Source organism: Squalius cephalus, assembly GCF_949319135.1.
Source record: "Squalius cephalus genome assembly, chromosome: 23".
In the NCBI taxonomy this organism is placed as follows: domain Eukaryota; kingdom Metazoa; phylum Chordata; class Actinopteri; order Cypriniformes; family Leuciscidae; genus Squalius; species Squalius cephalus.
In genome coordinates, this window is record NC_137144.1 from 7,738,683 (window position 1) to 7,757,965 (window position 19,283).

A 19,283-nucleotide genomic window follows, 5' to 3' on the forward strand; every position below is an offset into this window, starting at 1 on the left:
GACACGGCTCTCCACGCCAAGTGAATAAAAATATCTATATGACAGTATAGGCGGTTCTTCCCTGTGGTATTGAAAATCGTTACATTTCAAGCTATCATATCGTAAGCAGTATCGTGACAACACTAGTGTAGGGTGCCACAAATTTTTGACATTTTTCAAGGGTGCCGTGACTGAAAAAAGGTTGGGAAACACTGTATTACATGTTCAGTCTATAGGCACTTCGTGTTTCTTTACAAAGTGACATTGCCAACGTTGCCAATGACTGGCCTTGCAGAAGAATACAGCATTTTTAATCGTTTTCAAGGATCCGTGTGAACGGGGATCATTTTGAAGTGCAAAAGGAAAAACTTTTCCATTTTTAGTACATCGTTGTCATGTAAACGTACCCTTAGAAACGTTAAAATGGCGCAATTATGTCCTGCGGTCCAGATGGAACCAAGCTGGGGTCCGGAAACGGAAACGTGCAAGCAGTACTGGTCAAAATGTTTAGATATTTTTTTCACCATGGCAGTGTTTGAAATCTTGGGGAATTTTTTTTTTTTTATATATACAAATTAAATGTTCCTATTTTTATGTTGACACTGACTGCTTACTATATAATAAAAGAAAATCAGTTTTGTCTGAATGTTTTCTTTTTTTGTCTAAGCCTTTTAGATATAGATATCAACAGTAGGTATAAGTCAATAATTTAGAACACAGAAAAAAATAATATGCACATTTGTATATATTGCATTTATCTTTGCTAAATGTACATTTGCATGTCCATTTTTACATATTTCTTGCATGTAAAGTCATAAATAGAAAAGACACATTATTAAGGCAAGCTCCATAAATGTATATATGCTTCCAAACTTGATTGGTTGATTGGTAAAAAAATTGTGATTCCTATTTCATTAGTATGGAACGTAGTATTTGCCAATTTAGCTGACATCACAAACATTCAATGATGTCATAGATATTTATGGGATATAACATGTACAGTATGTGTGATATATTAAGTCTCAACTCATCAGCTTTGATCAGCAAGCCATGTTCATTTAATTATTGTGCAAATTGTAGAAAATTTTACTTTTGCAGAGAGATCTGGGCCCAGTTGTTCAAAAGTGATCTGATCAGATTTCAGCTATTGGATTGGATCAGATCTTGAAAATGGGTTGTTCAAGAAAAAATGGGTTGGATTCATGGGTTGTTGCAAAAAAAAAAAAAGATTCTGAAATCAGATTAGATCATAAAACGATCATTATGTGTTGTTCAAAAAGTTTTAGTAAGATTGGGATCCCTTTGATACAAAAAACAGGATTATTCTGATCTCAGCAGAAGGGTGGATTTAAAGAACAAAAATGTAATACAATTTTAAAATTGGTTAAAAAATACAACATCTGTATCATGTAATATATATGCACATTTATATTTTTTATTTTGTCTTTATTAGTTTAACCGTTAAAGTAATAAAGTAGTAGTATGCATTAGGCTGTATATTAAGCCTTTCAGTGGAGTAAATAAATATTTTCTGGTGCCATGAAATAATCCCCCAAACAGCTGCCAATATCAAACAAAAATAATTCATTATATTAAAGTTTTTTTAATCCCTAAATATGAACTACACTGGCACAATCATCAGAGATGAACCAGTCAAAAGCAGTTTCTAACTATTGCATTCCTTATTGCATGTATATTTGTTTGTTTTTGTTGTGGGTCACATGAGGGTCTACGGAGCCCCTAAAGGGACATGGTGAAGGGGGAAAAAATATGAGATGGAAGGAAAATATATTTGAGTGTTTTTGTGTTGTCTTGCAAATGTTTTGTGTTCAAAAACTTTGCATTCACTCTCAAAACTTTTGAGTTCTTAACAAGTGATTTTTTTTGCGGAATGCAAAACTTTTGCAAGAGAGCTCAAAAGCACTGAAATATATATATTTTCTCCCATCTCATATTTTTCCATCACCATGTTTAGTGCCTCTATATGGGTCTGATGTTTAAAGGAAATTGAAAATGGATGTTTTCTTTCTCTTCAAATAAAACACTAAAGTGACCCCACACTAATCTACCTGTTGTTCTTTTCATAGTTAGTAGCCTACAGTTGTGAAATGTAAACCCATTTGGAGCATTGGAAATCTGAAAAAGTGTTAATGTGGATCTAATCTTATCCTATTTTGCTTTGGGGAAAAAACAGTTATGGATTACCTGATCCTGGATAGCAAACCATGGGATTTCCAAATCAAGATAATTCTGATCCAGATAAAACTTTTTGAACAACTGGGCCCTGAAGCCAGGTTTCTCATTCCAGGTTCTTAGTCACATTCTAAGCGATTGAGAATTTTTTTGTGTGTGGTATTATTTCTTATATCTATGTCATTTAGGCTATCTTAAACAATCCGTGCTAAATACTACTAAAGTAAAAGACAAATGTCAGTGCATGCTTTATCAGTCAAGTTGTGGCTGTTGAATACATGAACCCATAACAAGTGTAGGGTGAGAGTCAACCCTACAAACAAACACAGCAGCGTCCCCTGGTGCTAGATTTTGTCAGTCCAACAACACTCCTGATGCAGAAGTATTTTAGAGTAAAACATTAGCTAAGTTTTAACGCTGTTTACAACATGCTGTATCGCAAATAAAAAAAAAGAAAAACAATGTTTAAAAGAGAAAGCCCTCAGCAAAACAACACGAGACACCCACTTCATAATTAATAAACAAAGAGCAAGTCATAATGCAGAAGAATGCTTCAGGGATCAATAAGATAAACAAAACATTTGCTGGATGGGGATTAAAATAACCAAATATGGATGCATTTAAGTGCTGTCTTAGTGTTGTATTAATATCAAATCCATAACTTTATTATATTATTTTTATGTGAAAAAATAAACGTTTAAAATGCAATGTTTTAGTAGCCTAATTGCTGATGCAATACATTCGAAATATACATGTAAAATAGAATAATATAAATATTCAGAGGTGAAAAAGAAACTCTTCAACCTGCATTATTCTTGAGCCTGTTGAAGGACACCGTTGAGTTCTTAGAAAGTTTGGTAACACTTTACAATGAGGTTCAGGGCCGTCGCTAGTGGGGTGAAAGGTGGTGACAATTATAGGCCTGGGCAGCGGGGGGCCCACAAAATCCAGCAGTTATACTATATAGGCCCCTGTTGTATGAATAATTCTAATATTTATATTAGTTGCACAAAAACGTGCAATTTGGTTAAATATTTTTTTCCAAATATCTGCTTCTCTTACCTCCCTAAAATGGTTTAGTTTGATCTAAAGTATTTATTAATTATTCAGTCAGTGACAAACATCAGATGGACCCAATAAAATTGTAAGTCCCACCCCAGCTCGTGAACAGAAACAATCAGAGTTGAGGCGGCAGTGCCTGAAGTTAAAGCTGCAGTCCATAGTTTTTCCTCTCTGTCACCATCTCTGTTTTTCCTCTCTGTCACCATCTCTGTTCGAAATCTGCAATTGCAGTTATTCGCGGAATTATCAACTTTACGTGGGTTGTGCCTCGTTTGAACCTTTCTGGATCTGCCATCAAATTGATAAGGCTATAAATCGTTTCGGTTACTAACGTAACCTCTGTTCTCTCTAGAAGAGGGAACGAGTATTGCGTAGTTACTACGCTAAGGGAAAGCCTTTCTTTCTCGAGATACTGAAGCCAAAAATTATCCTTAATTTTTATAATCTTGTCAACGCAGTGCGGCAGCCTGCAGACCTAGGGCAGGCTTACTAGCGTGCCCATTGGCTGCCCTGCGGCAACTGCAGCAGCCTACCGCTGAGCCCTTGGCGTGACGTCACGACCAATGAGCGCGCTTGGCACGCTTAATGCGTCACAGCCCGCGAAAAGGGGTGTGGCTTAGCGTATAAAAGCGGGGCTCGGAGGCTGCTTCTCTGGTTTCTGTCGCATGAAGCGAATGAGCTCGTGGCGCGAGCACGGCGGGCTACGCAATACTCGTTCCCTCTTCTAGAGAGAACAGAGGTTACGTTAGTAACCGAAACGTTCTCTTACGAGAGGTTCTCTCGTATTGCGTAGTTACTACGCTACGGGAACACCCTTGTCAACGCCGTGCGCGCCCAGCATCCACTGAATGAGTCCCAGGGAGAGCCCGGGGAACGTGATAGCAGAGAGCCGGGCGGCCCACAGAGGGCTAGCGCCGTACATAAGCACACACTAGGGGGTTAGGAGCGGCACGGCCGGTCCGAACTGACAATTCCCTGTATAGTGCAGCTCAACCAGTAGAGCTAAATCACACAACGTAGCCCGCGCACAGATAGTGGGCTGGCATACGCGAGACTTAGACTGATAACACTTTCGCCTGCAAGGCGGGAACATCCAGGTTGTAAAACCTAACAAATGTGGAGGGGGAGGCCCAGCCTGCCGCTGCACAAATGTCATGAATGGGAATCCCGCTGGACCACGCCCACGACGAGGCCATGCCTCTGGTGGAGTGAGCTTGAATGCCCAATGGGCACTGCAGGTCTTTAGACACATAAGCAGCAGCAATAGCGTCCACTATCCATCTGGACAGGCTGTGTTTCGAGGCAGCGAGACCCTTGGTGCGCCCGCCAAACGAAACAAAGAGCTGTTCCACCACTCGTTTGACTGAAGACAGTGCTATCAGAAAAACGGTTTTGAGCGTGAGGTATTTCATATCCACAGTTTCCAAGGGTTCGAAGGGATGCGCTTTCAGGGCCTCCAAGACCAGTGAAAGATCCCACATAGGAACCGAGGGGGGTCGCGGGGGGTTCATCCTCCTGGCTCCTCTAAGGAAGCGGATGACGAACTCGTTCCTTCCTAATGCGCGGCCCAGCTCTGAAACAGAGAGCGCTGAAATGGCCGTGACATAGACTTTGAGCGTGGAGGGGGACCTGCCCGCGTCCAGTAACTCTTGAAGGAAACACAGTACTCGCGATACCCCACATGTCTGTGGATCGAGCCCCTTAGCAGTGCACCATCTGTTAAACACTGACCATTTCGACATGTAGAGCCGCCTCGTAGACCCCGTCTGGCAGATCAGCGTGTAATCGTTGAGGCTCCACGCATGCAGAGACAGCGCTCTGGATGGGGATGCCATATCGAGCCGCGGGCTTGAGAGAGAAGGTCTCTCTTCACCGGTATTGGCCAGGGGGCTGAGTCTGCCAGCTGTATTAGATCCGGGAACCAAGCTTGGTTCTCCCAGTATGGGGCTAAGAGGAGCACTGTGTGGCGCGCTTCCCTGATTCTCTTGATGACCTGAGGCAGCAGAGAGACCGGGGGAAAAGCATACAGCGGGCCGCTGGGCCAGGTCTGGGCCAGCGCGTCCTCGTTCTTCGAGAAGAACTCTGGGCAATGAGTGTTGTCTTTTGACGCAAAAAGGTCGACTTTCGCTTTGCCGAAACGGCGCCACAGTGACTGGACTGTTTGGGGGTGTAGAGACCACTCCCCAGGGGGAACGTTGTCCCTGGACAGTCTGTCGGGGCCCTCGTTCAGGTGGCCAGGCACATGCGCGGCTCTCAGCGAGCGCAGAGAGTGCTGAGCCCACACGAGGAGGCGTTCCGCCAGGGTGCAGAGCGTCTTTGATCTGACACCGCCCTGGCGATTCACATAGGCCACTACCGATGTATTGTCCGTGCGGACTAGAACATGGTGACCGTGGAGGAATGGGAGGAAGTGTTTGAGCGCTTTCTCGACCGCGAGCATCTCTAGACAGTTTATGTGTAGGAGATTCTCCTGGTCTGACCAGCGGCCATAGACCGGTCTGCCTTCGAAGAGCACTCCCCAACCTAGGTTGGAAGCGTCTGTCGAGACAACTTTCCGGTGTGAAATCACTCCCATAGTCACTCCTGTGTGATACCATTCGGCTGCCAGCCAGGGCTGCAGGGCTGAAATGCAGCTCTGATTCACTCTGACTCGCAAGCCGCCGGCCGCCCAGGCTCGGTGGGGCACGCGCGCTTTCAGCCAGCGATGAAACGGGCGCATGCGCAGTAAGCCCAGCTGGAGCGCTGCTGCAGCTGAGGCCATATGCCCCAAGATACGCTGGAATGTCCTCAGCGGAACCCGGCTGCCTATTTGGAGGGATGCGGCGAGGAGGCGGATGCGGCGCGCGCGCTGCTCCGACAGTCTGGCCGTCATAGCCACCGAGTCCAGTTCTATTCCAAGAAGGAAATTGACTGACGGGGCGATAGCGAGCTCTTGGTCCAGTGACCGAGAGACCCAGATCCTCCAGATGGCTGAGAAGCGCTGTTCTGTGAGACACAAGTTCCATCTCTGACAGCGCTAGAATAAGCCAATCGTCCAGATAATTCAGTATTCGCATTCCCTGTTTTCTCAGGGGAGCGAGAGCCGTGTCCATGCATTTCGTAATGTACGGGGTGCCAAAGACAGGCCGAAGGGCAGGATTGTGTACTGATATACTCGACCGTTGAAGGCGAATCTCAAGAATGGCCTGTGACGGGGAGTTATCTGGATCTGAAAATATGCGTCTTTTAGATCGAGAGAGATAAACCAGTCTCCTGGGCGAATCTGCGCGAGGATTTTTCTGGTTGTGATCATTTTGAACGGCCGTCTCATGAGGGCTTTGTTCAGATGTCTCAGATCTAAAATAGGTCTTAATGCTCCGTCCTTCTTGGGTACGAGGAAGTAGCGGCTGTAAAAGCTCGACTCGCTCAGAGAAGGATGAACCTGTTCTATAGCCCTTTTGCGCAGCAGCTTCGCTATTTCGGCTTGAAGCAGGTGCGCAGCTTCTGAACTCACTTTCGTCTCCGTCTGTGCTAGAAAGCGCGGAGGGCGACGAGCGAATTGAAGCGAATAGCCGTGTTTTATAGTACTCAGCACCCATTCTGACGCGCCCTGAATAGCTTCCCATGCTTCCGCATGCATAGCTAGGGGTCGAATGGTCTCTGGGTTCAGATCGCCGCGCTGCGCGGGATTGGGGAACCTGTATCAGAGAGGATGGAGCGGCGTGCGCGCCGCTGGTGCTCGAACACGGGGGCTGGTAAACAGTATTGGCCGGCTGTACAGCGTTCGGTAGCTCGGTCCCAGAGGATGGAGCGCGATTTGCTGACAAACACCCCTGGCGCGAAAGCGGCGTGGGGATTGTAATGTCTAAAAGTGAGTGCGCGTGCACGTGAGCGGGCGCAGAGTTTACACTTATGACACGGCCAGTGTTTGGGAGCTTAGAGGGTGTGCGACCCAAGGTAACTGAATGGCAGAGCGAGCAGCGGGTAGGTGTGAGCACAAGTTGTGGGCACATTTACTACACTTAGTACTCGAGCGGCTTGTGTCCGCTTTATGAGAGAGCGCTCTATGCGCGTTACCATGGGGACCATGTTTGTGTGAAGCAGTGAGCACATGGGAGTGGGCACATTTTCTACACTTATGACACCTTCGGCCAGAGCCGGAATGTTTGTGAGCTTTAGAGGATCTGCAACCCGGGGTAACTGTGTGATAGAGCGGGCAGCAGCTAGGTGTGAGCACAGAGTTGTGGGCACATTTACTACACTTAGTACTCAAGCGGCATGTGTCCGCTTTATGAGAGTGCGCTCTGTGAGCGTTACCGGGGAGACCGTGTTTTGTGTGTAGCAGTGAGCACATGGGAGTGGGCACATTTTCTACACTTGTAACACCATCGGCGTTATAGAGCAAATGCTTTGATGGCTCATATGTTTAGACGCTCATAAATACTCAAGCACCATCCTGTGAGATGCGGGTTCGCTTTCTGTATGTAAGAAAGCTGGCCGCGAGCTCGGAGAAGCCAGCAGAAAAAATATTTTTCTGCCGCCAGAGCCGGATTTGAACACGGGTCTCCAGTGCAGAAGCGTAATATTCTGCCACTGAGCCACAGGGGCACACATGAGCTTCCAGTTGGTGCGAGCATATGACCGAGCGTCGTGTTTCGGCGTTTGTTTGCAGGCGCGCGTGTATTAAAACAGGCCCGTTTACTGCAGCATTAGTATTTCCAGCCGCCTGAACTTAGAAGGGACTGAGAAATATGTGTCCCGTGAGATGCGGGTTTGCTTTCTGTATGTAAGAAAGCTGGCCGCGAGCTCGGAGAAGCAAGCAGAAAAAAGTTTTTCTGCTGCCAGAGCCGGATTCGAACACGGGTCTCTGGTGCGGAAGCCTAATGTTCTACCACTGAGCCACAGGGGCACACATGAGCTTCCGGTCAGTGCGAGCATATGACCGAGCGTCGTGTTTCGTTTCGGCGTTTGTTTGCAGGCGCGCGTGTATTAAAACAGGCCCGTTTACTGCAGTATTAGTATTTCCAGCCGCCTGAACTTAGAGGGGACTGAGAAATATGTATCCCGTGAGATGCGGGTTTGCTTTCTGTATGTAAGAAAGCTGGCCGCGAGCTCGGAGAAGCAAGCAGAAAAAAGTTTTTCTGCTGCCAGAGCCGGATTCGAACACGGGTCTCTGGTGCGGAAGCCTAATGTTCTGCCACTGAGCCACAGGGGCACACATGAGCTTCCAGTCAGTGCGAGCATATGACCGAGCGTTTGTTTGCAGGCGCGCATGTATTAAAACAGGCTCATTTACTGCAGTATTAGTATTTCCAGCCGCCTGAACTTAGAGGGGACTGAGAAATATGCGAGGATTGGAGGAAGTCCGGCCTAAGCGGGACGAAAACACTCTCTCTTCCTCCTTTCGCCGGTGCTCGTGACGTCCGCTCTGATATCCCTTGAGAACGGCGCAGTTGCGCGGCTCGAACAAAGGGAGAGAGAGCGGGAAGATGTCATTATGTGCTGTGACATCGTTTGTTTGCAGGCGTGCGTGTATAACAACAGGCTCGTTTACTGCAATATAGATATTTCTAGTCGCCTGAGCTAGGAGGGGACTGAGAAATGTGTGAGAAACGGAGGTGGCCGGAGAGTGACGCGCGCGACCGAGACGCGGGGTAGCCTTCTTATAACGTAAAGGAAGCCAGCCCGTGACCGTCTACTTCTGACATCCCTTGTGAGCGGCGCCTTGCGCGGCTCGAACAGAGGGGGAGAGGGCGTGCGTCATCCGGGGGGGGTAGCTTCCTTGTAACGTAAAGGAAGCTATAGCCCGTGACCGTCCGTTCTGACATCCCTTGTGAGCGGCGCCGTTTGCGCGGCTTGACAGAGGGGAGTAACCAGCTGGTCTGCTTCAACCCCTGAGGCGACGGCAGTGCGGGCAGAGGCCGGCCGCTGCGCGTCAGTGAAGGGCGGGGGAGAAGGAGAGAGCGAGGCTCGCGGGAGGGGCTCCGGCGAGCGCTCAGCTATAACCACCGGCTCGGGAGGCCTTTGAGAGCGGCGTTTTTTCTTACGCGGCCCGGAAGAGGCAGCCGGAGAAGGTGGAGGATCGTGAAACATGGCGAGTCGAGCCCGCAGGGTCGACATCGGCAAGTCCTCACACTGTTCGCAGCCGCCCGTGAAGGGCGCGGGCTGCGTGGTCGAAATCCAGGCAGAGAGCGCAGATCACGTGGTGGTCTCCGTCGCTGAGCGCGGCTCTGCACGAGCCACAGGATGAGCGAGGCATTTGCAACAACGCCTCGCGCTCTTTTAGATGCAAAGTGTGTCGCGGGGCGAACACACAAACACATACAACACAGAGCAGTAAAAGGATATATTCGCCGGATAGCGAAGCAGGCAGGGAAAGCTGAAGGCGGCGAAGGCGGCCGGCGTCCTCAGGCTGAGATCCTCGGCGTGCTGGTCGCTTGATTCGACGGCGGCTTCCTCAGAGAGCAGCGATGCGTAGAGCTTCGCTGAAAAGACAGAAATCAGAGAAGCAGCCTCCGAGCCCCGCTTTTATACGCTAAGCCACACCCCTTTTCGCGGGCTGTGACGCATTAAGCGCGCCAAGCGCGCTCATTGGTCGTGACGTCACGCCAAGGGCTCAGCGGTAGGCTGCTGCAGTTGCCGCAGGGCAGCCAATGGGCACGCTAGTAAGCCTGCCCTAGGTCTGCAGGCTGCCGCACTGCGTTGACAAGATTATAAAAATTAAGGATAATTTTTGGCTTCAGTATCTCGAGAAAGAAAGGCTTTCCCTTAGCGTAGTAACTACGCAATACGAGAGAACCTCTCGTAAGAGAACTATAAATCTCCACCTCCAACATCCTCATATGCAATATAGCCTACTAGCCGAGACTCTTCTTTATGTGTACAGATGTGACGTAATGACACAAAGACATGCTCGAATTTCCTGCGGAAATCCACCAGTACCACTGGAATTAAAAACATTATTACAAGCTTACCGTTTTGAATCGAGCTAAGGAAAGCAGATAGTTTTGAACACTGGCTGGTTATGTACCTGCTCAAAAATTTATTATGGATAATTTTAAACCCAAGAAAGTTAAGGACTGCAGCTTTAACGATGAACTTGGTGGAAGAGCAGGAGACTAACTGACTGAAAAATGTCGGGGAAAAGAAAACATAAATCAGGGTACCAGAAACGACATGAAAAGAAGGAGAGGGAGGCCAGGAGAGTTGTTGTATCCCAGTCGATCAAGACTTTCTTAACAGGTTGTATTGTTATTTCGCTGGGAATAAGAAACTACCGTCTAGGCTACTGTCACTTTTCATTTTCGGTGCGCACCACAATCGACCAAATGATTACGTAGTCAAAATTCCTGTCTTTTTACACTATTGTAAATAGAGTTAAAAAATGTACACGAGTCACGACGCACTGCATTATGCACCTGACCTGCCGGCTGATGATGTATTTATTACATCAAGAAAACACGAATACAACACACTGCACTTGAATGAATAAATGTACTAGCTTTATTTAATATTACCTGTTCCATATTATCTTTATTAAAAAATAAGACAATACATGATTTTATTTTTTACATTTGACTGCATTCTTGTCAATTTCTAAAAGTTTACTTTTTGATTTATGAATTATAACAGACTGATGGGGGAAAAAAACATTATTTTGCTGTTACTTTTTTTAAATTGGTTTTATTATTATTTAACAATTTCTTGCTTTTTGTTAGTTTTTATTAGTTGTAATTTTTATATAAACATTTAACTTAAAATAAATGTAACTTTTAAAATAATATTTTAAAATGAAGATGTTTTTTCAGCATCTTCTGTTAAATGTGGGCCTCCATGCTCATCTATTGTACTGTATATGATATTGGTGGAGGGTGGTGGGGGCCCACATCAATATTTTTTCAGGGGGCCCCGAATCCTCTAGCTATGGCCCTGATAAGGTTCATTAGTTAACAAAGTAGGATATTAACGAACATGAACTAAAAATGAGTAATACAATTGTTAGTAGGCTACTATTTATTAGGCCTAATCTTTGTTAATGTTAGTTAATAAAAATACAGCTGTTCATTGTTTGTTCATGTTAGTTTACAGTGCATTAACTAATGTTAACAAATACAGCCTTTGATTTTAATAACGTATTAGTAAATGTTGAAATTAATATTAACTAAGATTAATAAATGCTGAAGAAGTATTGTTCATTCTTAGTTCATGTTAACTAGGTTAACTAATGAACCTTATAATCAAGTGTTACCGAAAGTTTGAATAAATGAATGTTCAAACTTTGAAGAGAGATATTGAGGAGATTCCCCCTTCCATATGTAAAGCGCTTTGAGTACCCAGAAAAGCGCTATATAAATGTAACGAATTATTATTTGTTATTATTAATGTCAAGAGCTCACCGCTGCTCTCCAGGAGTGCCGTGACGGTCCCGTCCCCGTGCAGGATGATGGAAGCCGGATCTCGGATGAGGACGCGTCGCGCAGGCGCTCTCGGCTCTCCCAGCTCTCCCAGCTCTCTGCAGCACTGGAAACACACAGCCCAAGCCTGCTCCTCATTGATGGGCTGCTCGTAAGACTTCAACACCTCCTCCAGAGACAGTTCCCTGATCTCTCCTCTGTCCGCGGGAGCACATACCCTTGAGTCTCCGTCCTTCCCGCTTCTGTTCGCTGATCTGGCCATGACGAGGACGGTTTTTAGCCTACAGTTTCCTCAGGATCCTCTTGAATCTGTGTGAGAACAGAATGATGATTCTGCGGCTCATTGGTGAAGCGTCAGTCAGTGATGAGGAGACGAGCGGAGGCGGAAGGACATCTCTCGGAATGCGCAATTGCAGCAAAACATAGAACATAAGCGTGAAAAAAAGGGAAAAAAACTTCTTAACAGTATATTGCCTTCATGTGTGGTGTTGTGTGATGCATCTTTCGCATCGGTCAAGTTTCCTGCATCATGTCTGGATGGGTGTCGTTTTCTGCATCCTCTGCAAAGTGTTACTGAGCTCCACCCACATACTGGACCAATGAAGCAGATCAGCTCAACTTGCAGAGGAACTAGTTAGGATGCATAAATAACCGAAGGTGATCTCGAATCTTGAATATCGTTTAACTGTTAGGCTATATCGGTTTTTGTTTTTGTTTTTAAAGGGGAAAAAAATAACGGTTATTAAGTTTAATAAGAATCTAAAAATGAAAGTCAAAACAAAACAAAAAACAAAGTGTGCTGTTGTGACAACTAAAAGGATGGTTTGTAACTCATGATATGTTCCTGGATCAACATTCCTCTCTGAAAACACAATCTTCCTAGCCCTGCCTATAACTTCTCCCTAAAATCAGAGGGAATGATGGGTAAAGGGTAAACTTGACAGAACTGTAAACTTGACCTCAAATCTGATTGGTTGATAGGAACATGTTGTACTCTGAAATCACGTTCACCAATAGAAAACATGGATGGTTTAAATACATGAATTTATTGTGGTTATTTAAATTAATTTGTTTCTCATGTAATTCCCCTTCACCACCCATCCATTCAAATTTCATCATTTTAAAAGGTAAACGAATGGGAAATATGTTATTTCAAAACATCAAATATATAACAAATAACAAACATGGGCTAACAACTAAATTAAACCAGACGTTAAATGTGATCTTATTTCAGTTATTTCCTTTAAGTTAAATCCAAAGTAAATCATCATTTTAAAACAGCAACTTTTACTGTAACCTCAGAAGGGCAGTGTTGGGTCAGATATGATAATGATTTCACTGTAGCACTTTTCTTATTAAAACATGTAGTTTAAAGTTTCCCTTATGACTAAAAACCTTTAGTGTTTGGATATACAGTGTATGTACTGTATTTTGTCTCTTATAGGGAGGGATATGCTTTAACCTGTACCAGACCAAAGATCATATAATAATTTGTCTAATAAGTGCATCCTGCCAATGATTAGGCAATCAATCAATAAATAAAAATGATAAGTGAATAAGAATAGTATAGAAGCCTCTAACTTAAACTTGACATTAAATATACCTCAAATTTGACTGGAATTTTGTTCCATGATTAGCAAGGATGTGAATCCAGGAACATGTTCTGCTTGGTGAAATCATGCATTCAAGGGGGTCAAAATCAAAAGTAGGTGTCAGTATAATGTATCTGTAGCATCTCATCCTCGTGACGGCACCAGATCTGCCAGATCTAAAATGCGTACCAGTGCTGGAAATTAGAAAAGTAATCAAATGTAATCAGTTACATTACTCTAATAAAGTAATTGAAATAGTTATACTACTATTACATTTTAAACAGGGTAACTTGTAATCTGTAACCTTTTATATTTCCAAAGAAACCTTCCCAATATTGTTTATGGTTCATTGAAAAAGCATGAAAAACATTGTTTAAACTCTTTCGAATAGAATCAGTAAATGATTTGGATTTTTACACAAAATTCTATAAAGTTTATTTATCAGTGTGTAACCCAGAAGTGAGCTAAATCTGACCAAACCTCCTTTAGAGTACATTTGAGGATGTATATAATTATATATATCCAGTGAGAACATATCTGTGAAAAAAGAGAAACACATATTTCTATATAAACTATTCACAGTTTTACTCCATTTCACCAAACATGAAATATTGATCAAATAGATTCATTCGTTTTTACATTGAACATATGCAAACAACCAAAACACCAACAGTAATCATAAACCTAGAGACGACTTCCTAACACCAAGCATAAATACTGACATTATAAATGTGTACCATGATTTATTTTTTCTAAAATCCTTGTCTATATATATACATATTTATAACAAAAGGGATTGTGATGGATACATTATCAGATAACAAAATATAATGTTATCTGAAGAGACTCTTGATCTTGTGATTTTTATTTACACTTCAACTAATCTAAGTCACTGTTTGACATGTTGAATATAAATCAATGTGATTCAAACTTCAATAAAATACCAGCTCCCATTGAAACCAAACAATCTCATGAAACGGCAACACCTCTATCAGTTAGCTTACATTTGATCACATTTGAACACAAGTGTACAGAGAAATCCTATATCACAAATCATAAAAGCCCTTTATGAAAATGACAAACAAAAAGCAGTACTGTAGTAACTGTCAAATGCAAATGTGTGTCTGGCGTCTGGGTTCAAAGTCCTTTAAGCTAGACTTTATCACATACTGTTTTATCACAAACAAACGTCATAAATAATCACACACAACCCCACTGTGTCTGTTTAACACTTCAACAACACTTCTTTCACAATGGTTAGTGATGGCTGGGTAGCACATACAGTATGGCACAGTAGTTTTGTAAAAACATTCAATGGGGATTCAAGAAAAATAAAATCTTACACTTACATTCCTTCAACCCGCATCCCTAAGCCCATCTGGAATGCAGTTTTATTTTTTATTTTTTTTACAAAAAAACAAACAAAAACAATACCAACAGCATAATAGTTTCCTTGTCAATAAATACATCTTGAAGTTATATTATTGGACCACAATTTCTTCAAAAACAGCATCCAGTGGTAAAAGTTGTGGACAGACCTTCTAGTCTCTAGTTTAACAGAGAGACTTCCTATTCTCTGCCGGTCACTGGAACACTGCGGCGTCCACTAACGTTTGATTGTTCCTACGTTTCCTTATTACTTTAGTACAGGGTTCACCAATCTCGGTCCTGGAGGGCCGCTGTCCTGCAGAGTTTAGCTCCAACACACCTGTTTGAAAGTTTCTAGTATGCCTAGTGAGACCTTGATTAGCTGGTTTAGGTGTGTTTAATTGGGGTTGGAGCTAAACTCTGCAGGACAACGGCCCTCCAGGACCGAGATTGGTGAACCCTGCTTTAGTATGAAGCAAAGGAGAACAAAACTGTTGAACAGATTCCCCACAATCCTTCAGTCTTAAGACATTTGATCACTGGGTTGACTCTATACTTTAGGGGTGGTGCTTTTGGAAGGTATCCAGCTGAACTTATAGCGTTCGCGCGGCGTCAGAATGTTTAAATCCAGCAGCTTTTGCTCTTTCTCACTATCCACCGTCTGATATCCCAGCAGAGACATGGCTCCTTTGCACACATCCTGGATGCGCTGGACTTTTTCAAACGGTAAGGTGGTTCGCCAAGCCAAGGAGACGTCCTCTGCGTTTCGGGAAGTGATTTTGAAGGCCTCCTTCTTCGATCCCTTGCCCTTACCATGAGTGATGCGGTAAATCCACTCCTGCAGAGTTTCCGTCATCTCCAGACCCACAAACTGGTACATGGCTTCGATCTCCGCCAGTGTGTTACGCACTAGATCCTCATAGCGTATCATTTTGTAGCGCCCCCGTAGGAAATCGGGTGCCTTAAACATGGCGGTCTCATAAATGCGCACATGACTGCGGCAAATCTCCTGTAAGATTTGGTACGATCTATCGTCCTCTGGAACATCAGCCTGTTCCAGTACTATGGCGCTATCTTTCACCAGGGCTTTGGCCGACTGCTCCCTGGAGCGAAGCACCGCTCGCGGATCCCGAACTAGATGGATGATGCGGAGATCCAGAGAGGGGTCCCGCAGTAAGGGGTAAAGGGACTCCAGCTCAAAGAAGCGAACCTCTTTTAACACTACATGGCTGTAAGTCCTGCACGCCGCCTCCGCAAGCTTCAAACCTTGCACGTTGCATTGCTGCTTGCATTCTTGTTCTTTGCTAATCTCGTCACGAGGCGTGAGGAAACACGCGGGCGGAGAGCAGAGCGCACGGCTGTGGCTCCACATGAAGAGTTTGGAGACGTTTTGTGGTTGGGGGATGTACGCATCCATCACTGACATGTCGCACTGGAAGATGCTGCGGATCATATCGCGCACCGCCATTCGCAGGCTACGAGCGCCGGCTTGCTGTATGGACGTCCACACGTGCCACCCTGGCTCCATCAGATAAAACACATCTGGATGCTGGTTGAACACCTGTCCCAGGAAGGACGAGCCGGACCTCCAGGACGAGAGCAGCAGCACGTGCACCTTGCCCTCAGACGAAGAGGCGTTTAGAAGAGGCGGGCGACTGTACCAGCCGTACAGAAGCACACCAGCGACCGCTGGAATCAGCAGGAGACTCAACACAGGGGGTTTCGGCGCTCTCCACCGCAGCATTACGGCAACTTTATAAACCTACCAAAGCACAAAAACAAAGGTTTAAAACAAACTATCATTCTAGTTTAAAGGATTAATTATAATAGCTTTCAACTTTTTAAGCTACACTTTTCACTTTCTCTATATAGATTTTTTTTTTTTTTAAAGTGATACGATTATACTTTATTTATATGCTGCAAAATCACAACTCTGCTGTCATTTTTCAACTAAGATAATAGACATCATATTCATGCATGAGTTTGTAAACGTCTTCTCCCTTTTGATTGACAGGACTTAACTGGCTCAGATGTTTTTTTATTTTTTTATTTTTTTTAAATAAACGATAGCGCAGACAAGAGACAATCTAAGTGTCAAATCAAGTCACCTTTATTCTATAGTGCTTTATACAATACAGATTGTATCAAAGCAGCTTTACAGGGATAAACAGGAAAATTATGCATTTCGGCTGTTGTTCAGCTGAAGTCAGTTCAGTGTTGGTTCAGTTCCATTGTAAAAGGTCATTAATTATTAAACAAGTTCATTTAATCTATAAAGCAGTTCTGCAGAAAATGATGTCATCGTCCAGCTCAGTTCAGTTTTCATACAATGGCGTCAGTCCAGTCAGATCAATAATATTGTTGAGTACCAACAACTACCAAGTGAAATCACATTTAGTACTTCTGGAAATACTTGATCAAAGTAAGAGATGAAACCAGGGCCCCGCTGTTCAAAAAGATTCATCTGGATCAGAATTAAACCCATACACACTTTTCCAGATTTCCAGTGCTCCAAATGAGTTTACATTTCACAATGTAGGCTACTTACTATGTAAAGCACTGCAAAACAGGTAGAATAGTTAACATGGGGTCAGTTTTTAATTTGATGAGAAAATCTAAGGAGCGACTACGGAGCCACTAAAGCAAATTAAGCAAATTAAGTATACATTTTAAAAAAGTAACAATAAATACGTATACTACATGATACAAATGTTTTTCCTGAAATCCACCCTTTACTGGGATCAAGATAATGATTTTTGGATCAAAGAATCCCAATCTAAAACTAAAAAGTTGATGAAGGTTTGATTCAGATCAAAACCAAGATTAGATTAGGCCTATGTGATGTAATCTGATTACAGAACCCATTTTCAAGATTGGATCCACTTCGACCAGATTACTTATATTAACAACTGGACCCAGGATCACACCTACCAAGGCTCATTTGTTCAAAATGTTTAATCTGAATTAGAATGATCTAGATTTCAAAATCCTATGTTTTGCTATATCCAGGATCAGGTAGATCTATCCGATCAGATTACTTATTATAAACAACTGGGCCAAATGAGAGTAAAATTGACTTTAGAGAGTAAATTTAATTATATCCAGCTTTATACACTTAAAATCACAAAGCAAGATCAATAAGATGCCCCTCATTTATGGAATCAAATCTAAGAGATAAAAAAAACCCACCCACTACAGGCAAGTCACCAGTTAGCTTCTCTGTCACACACCTAAAATCTATTTCAGTGAAAAGATTTATCATCAGACATTCAGCTAGGATGAGTCTCTCTCTCCCTCTCTCTCAAATGTAACAACACTTATATCCTAAAATAAAATAAAATAAAAAAATAAAAAAATATAGTAATAATAATAATAATAATAATAATTTTAAAAAGAAAAGGAAATAATAATAATAATAATAATATTAATAATATTCCCTCGCATTATTATTTAAAGGTATAGACTTCTAACGCTAACCAGCAGGTGGCAGTGAAACTACAAATGAGGAGATAAAGTGAACACTAATCTGCAAGATGCGGTTTACTTTTAACAGACAAAATTAAAAAAAATAGAGACAGCGAAAGTCATAAAAAATATTTCTGATACTACTTTCAATCATATGAATCAAAAGAAGAGAAAACAAATGAAATATGTTGTGTAAAAACCTTTTAGATATTTGTTTTAAAAGGATAGTTCACCAAAAAATTTACTCACCCTCATTCAAAACCTGTAATTGAAAAGCAAAACCTCCATAAAAGCGGTCCGTACAATCCGAGGGTTATTTTACATATCTTCTGATGAAATGGCTTCCGAAGACTTTATGAGTCTATACACAAAAGACAATGTGTCCGGGTTTGGAGCCCCAGGTAATATTAATGTCATTATTGCGCGAACTGTCGCTTTAAGAGCGTAATACACCTGACAGGGAAAACAGATGGGAAATAAGGTGTGATAAATTAATAATATGATTAGATTCCGTTGAAAAGTTGAAAAATGACATTTCGACAGACGGTTTGTGTGATCGTGTGATTCCAAACAAGCTAACAGGCAGCATTGCTGAACACCATCATGACTCCTGAAACGCGTTCGCCTCGGAGCGATGATGCCCAAACTTGCTGAACGAGTAGAGGTAACTAGTGTTTGGGGACATAAGACACAAACAAACCAACACAAACTTTTTAACGATTCATTTGTCGGGCTATAAAGGGATTCTTATTTGAATAACTTCATTGTTAAGTCTAAATGCTAACATCGCCTAAATGATAATATAAATGTTATATTAGACACACGCGCCTTCCACTGACCTAGAGGAAACTCGGCTACCATGTTCAGTCATCTACAAAAAATAACGCTCCCACCAAACAGATCATTTAAAGAGTTATATCCTACAAATACTTTAGCTAAAATGCATAACCTAATTATAATACCGTATGTCTACTGTAGACGCATATTATTAAAGCATAGCCTATTTTGCCTTACCTCCTGTTAGAGTAATGTGTCCGTATTCAGTGTTATAAAGTTTCTGCCGTGAACTCTTGATGTGGGGAAAGCTGAGACGTGGCCTTTAAGAGGGACTGGCAGGAGTGGGCGGAACTAATGCCTTCTGTAAGATGATATTTTAATCAACTTCAAATAGTATAGATACCTTTACTCATTTACTTCTCTGTATAGATACCTTTCGTGTTAGGAATAATTC

General features: G+C 43.0%; 2 protein-coding genes across 5 annotated transcripts in view; both read right to left on the reverse strand.

Moving 5' to 3' along the window:
• Positions 1-12,213, reverse strand: part of spire2 (spire-type actin nucleation factor 2) — a 63,186-nt gene extending 50,973 nt beyond the window's left edge. The window contains exon 1 of the mRNA XM_079860185.1: positions 11,610-12,213. Within this exon, the coding sequence (XP_079716311.1) occupies positions 11,610-11,889 (280 nt within the window). The 5' untranslated portion in view covers positions 11,890-12,213. The remainder of the gene's footprint in view (positions 1-11,609) is intronic.
• Positions 12,214-13,626: 1,413 nt separating this feature from the next.
• On the reverse strand, positions 13,627-19,147 carry chst6 (carbohydrate sulfotransferase 6). 4 transcript variants are annotated; one of them, XR_013819782.1, is made up of 3 exons: positions 19,067-19,147; positions 15,075-16,349; positions 13,627-14,898 (listed from the first exon to the last, which is right to left on the reverse strand). XR_013819782.1 is itself a non-coding variant. In XM_079858419.1 (2 exons), exon 2 carries the CDS (start codon positions 16,329-16,331, stop codon positions 15,138-15,140), a length of 1,194 nt encoding a protein of 397 aa, XP_079714545.1. In that variant the 5' UTR covers positions 16,332-16,349; positions 19,067-19,147; the 3' UTR covers positions 13,633-15,137. The 4 variants fall into 4 exon arrangements, 2 of the variants coding, with proteins under 2 accessions (XP_079714545.1, XP_079714544.1); XR_013819783.1 differs by having other exon boundaries at positions 13,633-14,887; positions 15,047-16,349; XM_079858419.1 differs by having other exon boundaries at positions 13,633-16,349.
• Positions 19,148-19,283: the final 136 nt, after the last annotated feature.